This window comes from Lactuca serriola, chromosome 8, assembly GCF_051521515.1.
Source record: "Lactuca serriola cultivar US96UC23 chromosome 8, Lser_US96UC23_V15, whole genome shotgun sequence".
Taxonomy (NCBI): Eukaryota; Viridiplantae; Streptophyta; class Magnoliopsida; order Asterales; family Asteraceae; genus Lactuca; species Lactuca serriola.
Window position 1 is genome coordinate 97,345,256 of NC_136415.1, and position 11,985 is coordinate 97,357,240.

The 11,985-nt window shown below is 40.0% G+C and overlaps 1 protein-coding gene across 1 annotated transcript; it reads left to right on the forward strand.

Annotated features, from left to right (window-relative positions):
• Positions 1–7,927: 7,927 nt before the first annotated feature.
• Positions 7,928–9,457, forward strand: LOC145067203 (uncharacterized). The gene is made up of 2 exons (XM_079014397.1): positions 7,928–8,603; positions 8,772–9,457. Exons 1-2 carry the CDS (start codon positions 7,928–7,930, stop codon positions 9,455–9,457), a joined length of 1,362 nt encoding a protein of 453 aa, XP_078870523.1.
• Positions 9,458–11,985: the final 2,528 nt, after the last annotated feature.

An 11,985-nucleotide genomic window follows, 5' to 3' on the forward strand; every position in this document is an offset into this window, starting at 1 on the left:
CTTCAAGTTCTCCATTCAGAAAGGCGCATTTCACATCCATTTGGTAGACCTCGAAGTTCTTGTGTGCAGCATAGGCAAGAAATATTCTAACAGATTCCAGCCTTGCTACCGGAGCAAACGTCTCTTCATAATCAATTCCTTCTTCTTGGCAGTATCCTTTTACTACAAGACGAGCTTTATTTCGAATCACATTACCCTCCTTATCCATTTTGTTTATGAATACCCATTTGAGACCAACGACTGAGGCATCTTTTGGTGTTAGAATGAGGCGCCAGACTTTATTTCTTTCAAACTCATTGAGTTCATCTTGCATTGCCTGGACCCAATAAGAATGATCAAGGGCAGTATTGACTGTCTTTGGCTCAACTTTGGATACGAAGGAATTATACGTACAGAACTCTACTTTGGAGAATAGGGAGGTCTGCTTTGCCTTCACTTGGGATCGAGTTAGGACTTTTTTCTGATACATTACCCACTACCTGAGATACAGGATGATCTCTGGTCCATTTAGTGGGCGGAGGAAAGTTTGGATCATAGGATGGATCCAATTCGGCGTTAACCATTTCTTCCAGCTCAGATTGACTATCGTCATCATAAAACATATCAGAATTCTCCCCCTCGATTGATGATGAATCATTTGGATTTTCAGGTTGGTTTGGACCTTCGGCTGCAGCCGGGCTTTCGGGTGCTACAGGACTTTCGGGTGTAGCTGAGCTTTCGAGTGCTACAGGGATAGAATTCTCCCCCTGAAAATGTGAGTTCGGTTGATTTGAAGAAAATAGATTCTCCCCCTCAACTGAAGTGTCGTGCTGAGGAGGTTCGTTTCGAGCTTGTTCTCCTTCTCCCATTTGTTTGGTTGCATCTTTGACAATCTGCTTCAGACGATCGATTTTGTTGTCTGCCGCCTTGGCTTCCGAGAGAGTGGCTTTCTCAGGTTCATCGAACAGGTCTACAAACTGATCAAATAAATTAGCAATCGTGGTTGTGACTTGACCTGTTTGAGATAAAATCTCTCCAATTGCTTCTTTAGTAGTCTTTAGTTTCTTGACATAGCTGTCATCGAATGTCACATAATAGGTTTCTTCAATATTTCTAGAATGCTTATTTAAAGCCCGGTATGCCTTTGAAGTAAGAGAATATCCCAGAAAAATTCCTTCGTCAGCTTTAATATCAAACTTGTTATGATGTTCTTTGGAAGAATTTTACGTTCGGCTTCCTGTTATTGATGATCTCATAAGGAGTGAGAGAGAAACGCTTGTTGAGATAAGACCTATTCTGCGTAAAACATGCTGCAGCAATAGCATCAGCCCAGAAATATAAGGGAAGAGAAGCAAAACTTAGCATACTTCGGGCCGCCTCACACAAGGATCGGTTTCGCCTTTCGACAATACCATTCTGTTGAGGCGTATAAGGGGCTGAGAAGTTATGACTGGTTCCTTTTTCTGCCAAAAAGTCTTCGAATTCTTTGTTCTTGAAATCCAGTCCATTGTCTCTCCTAATGTTTCGAACGACTTTTCTCAGTTGCACTTCAACCTGCTTGATAAACATCTTTAGCTTAGGAGTAGCCTCAGATTTGTGCTTCAGAAAGAATACCCATGTAAAACGTGAGAAATCATCAACAATAACAAGAATATACTTGCTACCGCCAATGCTTTCGATTGATGATGGACCACACAAGTCGATGTGAAGCAACTCAAGTGGTTCAACAACTTTTGTGTTTATGATTGAAGGGTGACTTTGACGACTTTTTTTCCCATTTCGCATGCAGCACACAAGTGTTCTCGATCAAACTTGAGCAAGGGAAGACCCCAAACATGACTTCCGGTGACAAGCTTGTTGATGTCTTTGAAGTTGAGATGTGAGAGCCTTCGGTGCCACAACCAGCTTTCGTCAGAATGATCTTTGGACAAAAGACATATGGCTAGATTTCCTTTGATTGGTCTGAGATTCAAAGGAAACATTTCACCTATACGATCTGATTTGAGAATGACCTTGTTAGATTTCTTCTCTATAATCTTTGAACCTTCGTCGTCGAATGAAACTTTGAGACCGGTACCTCCCACCAGTTGAGATACACTAATGAGATTATGTTGCAACCCTTCTACGTACGCCACCTTTCTTATTGTGAAGTTTCCATTAGTTATCATCCCATAACCCTTTATAGTTCCATAGGAGTTGTTACCAAACTTGACATTGCCACCATTTTGAAGTGATCGAAACTCCCTTAGCTCTTCCTTCCTTCCTGTCATGTGACGTGAGCAACAACTATCAATGTACCATTCTTCGTCAAACTGCTCATCACTAATAACCTGCAAAAATTAAGCAGATTTAGGAACCCAAAGTTTCTTGGGTTCACGTGAGCCTTTCATAGGTACAGGAATAGTAATAGAAACATCAACAAGATATGTTCGTTTTACTAAGGTTGTTTCATCTTTTCTTTTAATAGTAAACACTTTGGTTTTGTTAGAATTAGCTACAGGTGTTTTGGATTCAGATTCTGGTGTTTGGGCATTGGTCTGCTTTCGGTCTTCCTTGGCTGAGGAAATCTTCCTTTTTCCTTTCAAGTTCGTTGATGATCTTGAATTTTGTGTAAGAACTGAATTGGGTTTAGAAGAGGATTGAGAATGAGAAGAATTAGAGAAAGAGAATTGAGAGTTTTTCTTGACTTGAGGTTCGAAATGACCTTTTCGTTTATGGTCATTAGAGGGACCGAACCTGGACCTTCGGTAGCTGCTTGCTGATGAGTCGAAGCTGGATTTTTTAGTGCTTTTGGTTGATGGTCCGAAATTTGGTCTTTTATTATAAAAACTTGATGGACTGAAATCAGGTCTTTGCCTGTTGTTACTTGGTGGACCGAAATTAGTTCTTCGGTTGTTGTTGCTTTCGGGACCGAACCTATCCTTTCGGTTCTATTCTTCGTGTGGCCCGAAAGTCTTTCTCCCTGACTTCGAATCTTTATCATGGTAAGAGAAGTGAGGATTTTGAGAGCGCCAAAATTGCTTTCGCTCTGAGAGATTTTTCTTGTATCTCAGGTTTCTCTGTTGCTTTTGATTTTTCACCTGTTTCGGTTGTCTGTGGATATTAGCTTTTTGTTTCAGCTTCTTGATAGCCGGTTCACTCTTCATAGATGAGGTTTCGCTTGTGGAGGTGACTTATTCTACAGGAATTTCTTTTGTGCCACTTGTACTTGGTACGTCGAAGTTGGCAGTCTTATTCAGCGGTTCTGGCACATATCTTCCTTTGGTCTTCCAGGATGTTCGCTCCGACAGACCAACCGTTTCGTCTGCATTGTCTATAGGAGCTGACCAGAAAAACTCATCACAGCCATCTGCATTATCTTCGTTTACAATGGCAGTGAGTTCAGCTATTTGATGTTCGGTTACTCCTGTGACCTTATACACCTGATTGGGAGTAGTCCTAACTTTCTGAAACACAACAACCTTTTCTTTAAGGACTGGGGACTTAGATTTGGACAAGCGAGCGAATTCAACAGAATTTTCAGAAATCAGGTTTTTATGATTTTCGGGTTCGCTCTTGACAAATTCAGAACAGTCGACTTCATCCACTACAGAAATTTCACTCATATCATCGTCCTCATTAAGTTCAGATGCGTTTTCAACATCAATTTTGTTCTCTGAACTTAAATTGGCACTCAATGAGTCAAATTTTTGTATGGTTTCGGTCCTGAGTTTCAGCTTATCATTTTCATCCAAAAGATTTTTAAGCATGTCCTTATGGTCTTTCGACTTTATAAAAGATTCTATTTTGTCCAGACCATACATATAAGTAGGATTCACATCATCGGAAGATACAACACTTTCACAGTTGTATGCTTCAGCATCGATTTCATCCTCCTTAAACTCAAGGAAGGGTAGAATCATGCGATGTATCTTCTGCCCTATTTCACAATTCAGATGTAGTTGAGTAATGTTAGCATAAAGCCTTTTAGCGATTAAACAAAAAACATTCCTTTGTTTTAACAATTTCAAATTGTCTCTTTGCAAGTAAATGTTTTCATCTCTAGACTTAATTAGCTCCAACTCCTTTTGCTCAATCCACATCCTTTGCTCCTCACTCTTGGATGACACCCTGCTTATTTGGTCAGTCATATTAGAATTTGTGACCCGTGTTTGAGTTAAACAACTATCTAGATTTGAAATTCTTGAATTCAAGTTGTTTAATTCCTTTTCATATGATTTTTGTGGAATTTTAAACGAAATAAAAACAGATTGTACCTTCTTGATCAGTTCATCAAGTTCACTGATCTGCACACTGATAGGTTTTGCTGTAAAGCATAAGTCCTCTCGCTCCTTGGCCTCTTCATTTCCACCATCAGTGTTGTATCCCCTCATTTGAGATACATCGGCCACTATCAGACATCTTCCACCGGTTTCACCATCTTTTGCAACATAAGCCTTTCCATGAGAAGGCTTTCTCACCTCATCATCTTCTGATTCGGTCGACCACACTTGTACGCCACCGAACTCGTCATCCTCTGCCAACCCCTACACAATAAGAGCATTCATAGAAGAATTATTAGCAGCTTTCTTCCTTTTTATCTCTTCCAGTCTTTTCATAAGACTTGCTTCTTCATCTTTCTCTTTGTCTTTCTCTGCCATCTTCTTCAGCATGCAATCCTTTGCGTAGTGATTCATTCCCCCACAGTAGAAGCAACTGACACCAGAGTCAGTTTCACCCTTTGCTTCCTTCTTCGACTCCTCAACCTTCGGTTCATCTTCCACTCTTTTGGAACTATAGCTTCCTTGCCAATTACGATTTTTGTTGGAAGGAAACTTTTTCTTGATAAATCTTCTAGGATTTGACACCATTAAAGCATAGTCTTCGGCTGTCAGATCGTGGTCTCCCAGATTAAGTTCCTCTTCATCTTCTTCTACACTTTTACCCTTGGACAGAAGCGCCAGAGACCCCAGACTGGAAACCACGTTTTTCTCTTGCAGCACTATCTTTTCTTGGGATTTCAGAATTCCCACCAGTTTCACCAGCGAGTACGATTTGAACTGCTCGTGTGCTTTAACTGTTGACACAACAGCTCTCCATTCGGATCTTAGACCATTCAGAAAAGTGACCTTCTGTTCAATAAGCTTCCTTTCAATATCATGTTTGATCATCTTGCTGAGAAGATGATTGAACCGATCAAACGTCTGTGTAACAGACTCATCGGGATTTTGCTTGAACTCTCCAAATTCAGACAGAAGCAAGGTCTGAATTGAGTGCTCCAGATCTTCATCTGTGGAATACAGCTCTCACAGCCGATCCTAGATTTCTTTAGTTGTACCGCAGGAGCTTACCAATCTAAACGTGTCAAATTGAAGGGCGAATCAAATCAGTCTCAATGCCTTGATGTTGCACTGAAACTTCTCCTTTTCGTCCTGAGCGACATCTTTCACATCTTTCAACAGATCATTATACTCCTTTTGAGTTTTAATAATTCTGGATGTTCCTGAATGAGCAAATGGTCCAGACACAATGGCTTCCCATATCAGATACCCATTATCTTCAGATCCAATGATGTAGTCTTCGAAATGATGCGCCCAAACCTCGTAATCTTGAGTGTAGAGAATTGGAATCTTGGTTGTAGATCCTATACTGTTTGATATGTTGAAGGATTGGATTGAGAATCGTCCATTCTTGATCGTTTAACCTGTTGTAAGATCATACTTGTAATACGTAATATTAGGGCAAGAGGAATAAAGATTGAGATACGTCAATTATGGAGTGACGGCTCAATAAATATCAGTAAATACGGAATAAACCCTAATCACTTCTTTCACAAAAGAGATGTGTATGAATTACACAGCCTCCTGCTCTGATACCAATTGAAGAGTTAATGAAACTCTTTGATCATTTAAATCATTTAACAGGTTAATCACTAAAGCGAAAACAGTAATATAAAACACAAGAATGAATCAGAATATGTCGAATGATTCAATTGATTCAATCCTCAGCAGAGCTCGATAAAGAACTTCCGTTGTAGAGGATTTTAGGGTTACAAAAGATAAAAGATCGAATACTTGATAAACCTTACGTACTACGATGCATGCAAGCACCTATAAATACAAAACCCTAGTAAATAACTTCTCGGATGGACAGGCCCAATCCGGAGACTAACTGGACTGAATACCGAGCCCAAGACGCAACACCTTTCACACCTAACACTAATTTTGGGCGTGGAGCATCCATTTGGTGGAAAAATGATGATTGGTGCATTTCAAATTACATGGACAAGGGGGGACCAAAGGAATCTTTGGTAGTGAAAGGGTGGAGTGGTGGAAGGAAGGACCAATAGCATTACTGCAACATTTGTGCGAGTAGAATTTTCGTCGCGTGGGTACCCGCACAACTGCCCAGTTTGGGCATTTTGGTCATTTGGCTTGCCATAACCTTTGGGGATCAGATCTAGAGGCTCATTGACGTTTTTCCACCATTGGAGACCTGCAAGAGGCGATTTTGGGAGCTAGAAACCATTTCCTTTCATCTTTCCAAATCTTAGGTAGTTTCTTTATGCAATTAGGTTATTGTTCTTGTTACTTTGTTGCCATGAGTGGCTAATACTCTTATTTGGTTGACTTTGGCTGAAAACCAATGAATGTTTGTAGGTTTTGAAGGATTTATGTTGATTATCAGTTTATTCCATGTTTATGATTCTAGTTTGCAATTCTTATGCTCATTTGATGCTTTGATCATGAGCTTAGTATTTGATTGAGCAATGGTTGATTTATTTCATTGATTTTGCATTGGATCATTGAATTTATCTAGAACAAAGGCTTTATGATGGTAGAAATCATCTCTAGCTTATGAATCATATCCCCTTTATGGATGTGTAAGCATTTGACATCCTCTAGGAGTTGGGGATTCCTTCATTCTTAAGGCTAATTGATTTCTTGGGATTAATTGCTTCAATTGACCCTTGATCTTAATTAAGAAGGTGTGTTATGGGCTTCCCCAACCTCCATACTACCTATGAGGAATCTTGGCATATCATGCTTCATGATTGCTATAACCAATTTGGGATGAAGGATAAGCTTTGTATTAGATCCTAATGATAAACACACAAATGTTCATTGTGTTGAATTGCCTTAGTTAACCAATTATTCCCAACCTTTGAGCATCTCATCAACTTTCTTAATTGCAAGGTTTTTAGTTATTGAAGTATTTTAGTTTTCAAGTAATCAAACACCCCCCCCCCCCCTTTTTTAGTTTAATTGTAGTTAATTAGTTTAATTTCACTAGTTCTATTGAATTGCATTAGTGATTGAATACAACCAGTTCCCTGAGGATCGATACCCCTTTTTACCATTATATTACGTTTATTTAGCAATCAAATGGTGTAATTTGCTTGGTGGGCTTGACATCCCACCAAGTTTTGGCGCCGTTGCCGGGGAATTTGGTTATTGTTATTTGATTGTTTATGCCAAGGTCTACAAGAACCGGGAAACTACTCTACAATCCCGAAATTGAAAAAGAAGCAAAAAGGTTGAAAAAGTTAGCCAAACAAGCAAATAAACAACAACTAGTTCAAGCTTCTTCCTCTTCTCCACTAATCAACATAGAAGATCAAGTTCATACTTCAAGTGATACCGACACTGAACCGAGTTCTCCAATTGTTGGTCATTCCTTTGAAGACATTCCGTTTGAAAACCACATAGCCATGAATCAAACTCCACCTCACAATCCCAACCCAAACCCAATCAATCAAGATGCCAATACCCCACCCCATCACCCAAGACAACAACCACAAGAACCTCTCATTGATATGCCACCTTGGAATCAAGCCCCTCCTCAAAACCAACCCAATCATCAACCGTAAAACCAAAACTTCCACCAAAACAACCAACCTCAAAACAATTCTTTTCAAGTTCAACAACAAGTACATTACCCAAATCAACCCAATTACCAACCCCCTCAAATGTACCAAAACCAAATGTACCCACAACAACAACCCCCCTACAACCAATATCCTAATTACCAAGCTTATCCACCACCAATTTACAATCACAACCAATACCCTTACCCACCTTATCATCAACCACCCAATTACTTGCAACAATATCCCAATAACCCCAATCCACGCAATCCCCCTCAAGAGTTGACACTTGGGCAAATGATGGAAACAGATGTTACTCATACACCTCTTGCTATTGTTTATCCCACAAACCGCCGAGGAATTGAATTGAAGTCAACTTTCATACATCAACTTACCAAGTTCCATGGTTTGGATAGAAAATACCCTCAAAAGCATTTGAAGTCATTGCATATGATATGTGTTAGCGTGTTGCCCGATAATGTGACATTGGATGATTTCAAGCTAACCACATTCCCGCTCACCTTGGATTATAAAGCTAGAGAGTGGTTATTCAACTTACCACCGGGATCTATTCACAGATGGGAAGAGTTACTCAAGGCCTTCAATAGAAAATTCTATCCCACCTCCCGCATTTCAAGTCAAAGAAGTGACATTTTGGGGATTCATCAAGGGGAAAATGAAACATTTCATGATTTTTGGGAGCGCTTCAATAATTTGTGTACAAGTTGTCCTCAACACAATATACCCGAACAACTACTTCTTCAACAATTTTATGAGGGTATGAATGAAAAAGATCGGAGGATGATTGATGCTTCAAGTGGTGGTGACATCTTCAACAAAACCCCTCACGATATCCGATTACTTTTTGGTACCATTTCTCAAAATCAAAGGAATTTTGGGACTCGAAATGACATGAAGAGAAATTCTACACAAGTGGTTGGTGAAGTTAGCAACACTCAACACTTGGAATCAAAGCTCTTGGATTTGACTAATGTGTTAAGTCAAATGGTGGTGGGAAGTGGTCAACAATTGATGGTATGTGGTATTTATGCAATGACGGGCCATTATACGGATAAGTGTCCCACACTTGGAAGTGAATCGGAAGATGTGAATGCGATGGATGGATATCAAGGTCAACCAAGACCCACGGGATTTCAAAACAATTTCAACCCAAATTGGAGGAATAACCAAAACAACCCTTATCCACCAAAGCAAAATCCACAAAATCTTTTGATGAGACCCCAACATCCACAATACCAATCCCAAAAACCTCCATATCCACAAAATTCTTATAACCCTCCAAATTACCAACACACTCCACAACAAGGTCAATCAAGTGGTAACCATCAAATGAGCCTTCAAGAACTTGTTGCTTCTCTTGCTCAAAGTCAAACCCAATTTCAACAAGAAACCAAGAATATTTTATCCAACATTCAAGCACAAATTGGAGACTTGGCAACCGCTCTCAACAAGATAGAACAAAGGGGTAAACTTCCATCACAAACCGAGAAGAACCCCAATGTGAGTGTCATCACCTTGCGAAGTCGGAAAACACTTGGAGAAAGTCAACATAAAAAAGTCTCAAGAGAAGACGAAGATGAAGTGATCATTGTGGAACCTCCAAAGTTGTAGTTCCTCCAAAGGAACCGGTTGTGCCAAATGTTGATCAACCCGATCCTTCCAACAAACCCATCAAACCATTGGTCATACCACATCCCTTCCCTTCCCGATTAGCCTTTTTCAAGAAGATAGAGGAAGAAAATGAATTATTTGAAACTTTCCGCAAGGTTCAACTCAACATTTCACTATTGGATGCCATTAAGCAAATCCCACGTTACGCCAAATTTTTTAAGGATTTGTGCACCAAGAAGAGAAAACTCAAGGCAAATGAAAAGATTTAAGTCAATGCAAATGTGTCTGCGGTTATCCAAAAGAAGTTACCTCCCAAATGCAAGGATCCGGGAATATTTTCTATCCCTTGTACCATTGGTGATTTGCATGTCGAAAGTGTCATGCTAGATCTAGGAGCCTCGATCAATGTGATGCCATATTCGGTTTTTCAATCTCTCAATGTTGGACCTTTGGAAGAAACTGGAGTAATCATTCCATTAGCAGACAAGTCAAGTGTGTCTCCAAGAGGAGTGTTGGAGGATGTGTTAGTACAAGTTAATCAACTTGTTTTTCCGGAGGATTTTTATGTCATTGATCTTGAAGAAAAGACTCCTTCCAAATCATCTATGATCCTCCTTGGAAGACCTTTCATGCATACCGCTCACACAATCATTGATGCCCATAAAGGAAAGATAACTATGGAGTTTGATGGAGAAACCATTCACTTCAACATCTTTGAAGGAATGAGGTACCCTAGTAACATTTCTCCATTGTATCGGGTTGATGTGATTGAGCCAATAAACAGGATAAGCCCTAATGTATGAACAAACAAGATAATCATGGAAGATGATTGTAATCCTAAGAGGGAACGTCAAAGAAGATTGGATCCTCCAATGATGGAAGTGGTCAAGAAGAAGATAATTAAAAGGTTTAAAAGACTCCTTCCAAATCATCTATGATCCTCCTTGGAAGACCTTTCATGCATACCGCTCACACAATCATTGATGCCCATAAAGGAAAGATAACTATGGAGTTTGATGGAGAAACCATTCACTTCAACATCTTTGAAGGAATGAGGTACCCTAGTAACATTTCTCCATTGTATCGGGTTGATGTGATTGAGCCAATAAACAGGATAAGCCCTAATGTATGAACAAACAAGATAATCATGGAAGATGATTGTAATCCTAAGAGGGAACGTCAAAGAAGATTGGATCCTCCAATGATGGAAGTGGTCAAGAAGAAGATAATTAAAAGGTTTAAAAGGTGCAAAGAGAAGAAAAAGGCATTTCATGACAAGCACATCACCCAAAAACACTTTATTCCGGGTCAAAAAGTTCTTCTTTATCATTCACGCTTAAAGCTATTCCCGGGAAAATTGCGATCTCGATGGCATGGACCTTTTATTGTTATAAAAGTGTTTGATCCTAGTGTGGTTGAAATCAAGAGTTTGGAAACAAACCAAATCTTCAAAGTGAATGGGCACCATTTGAAACTATTTTATGAAGGCTTTGACACGGGAGAATTCGACAACGTAACAATGGAAACACCGATTTACGAAGGTTGACGGAAGCGGGGCTATGTCTTGGCAAAGACGTTAAATAAATGCATTGTGAATAAATAATCTCGGCTTGAAGTTTTGGGTGTTTCTAAACTTGAAGTTGGCCTAAAAATAAGCATATAGAAGTCTTCTAGTGATTTTGGTGAAGTTTGAAAAATTCCAAAATTTTGACTTTTGCGCGGGTGCCTGCGCAGACTTTGCGCGACCGACCCCAGCCGCGCAGGTCCAGAGATCCAAATTACACCAACATGGGGTGCTCTCTGATTGTTGCGCGCGGGCTCCCGCGCAGCCGTTGCGCGACCGACCCCCAGCCGTGCAGCTCCTGAGTTCCAAATTACCCCAACATGGGATGTATTCTGACATGTGCGCGCGGCTGCCCCCCACCCGCGTAAAGTTTACGAGGGTACCCGCGCAAATATGTCATTTCATAAGAAAATTTTGAGCCATTTCATATGCATCCTTTGCGTGACCAAGCTTTCATCCATGTGTATTTAGGCGGCCAAGAACTCCATCCAAGCATCATTATGCGACCCATGCGTTGCTTCCATACCGTCCTCGCGTGCCTCCTCCACCTTGATCCCGGTATGACCCTTCCTTACTCTCATCCTAAGCATTGAGGACAATGCTTAATTTTAAGCTTGGGGTGAGGTATTTCTTATCTTTTTTTATTGCATTTAGGTTGTATATTGTTGCATTTAGAGTAAGTCATTTAGGTCACTCATAAAAATTGCATAAAAAAATCAAAAATATTGCATATTTTTTTCTTTCTTTTCTAATTTTCATACTTTTTAGATGCATTCTAGTTTAAGTTCATGCATTTTTGTTCTCACTTGTCTTCTCATCCCTACAGATACCATAGCGTCGAGTCATAAGTATTGAATCATATATTGGTCCCGGGTCTTGATATGGAATTCCTTGTATTTGATGAATGGGACACGTTTTGAGCCTCACAGACCACTTTGAGACCGCTTGTGTGGGGTCAGATGCA

Coding starts and splice junctions, on each gene's coding strand:
- LOC145067203 (XM_079014397.1), top strand. CDS start 7,928: ATGTACCAAAACCAAATGTACCCACAACAACAACCCCCCTACAACCAA. Junction 8,604..8,771: donor TCTTCAACAATTTTATGAGG/GTATGAATGAAA, acceptor TGGTTGGTGAAG/TTAGCAACACTCAACACTTG.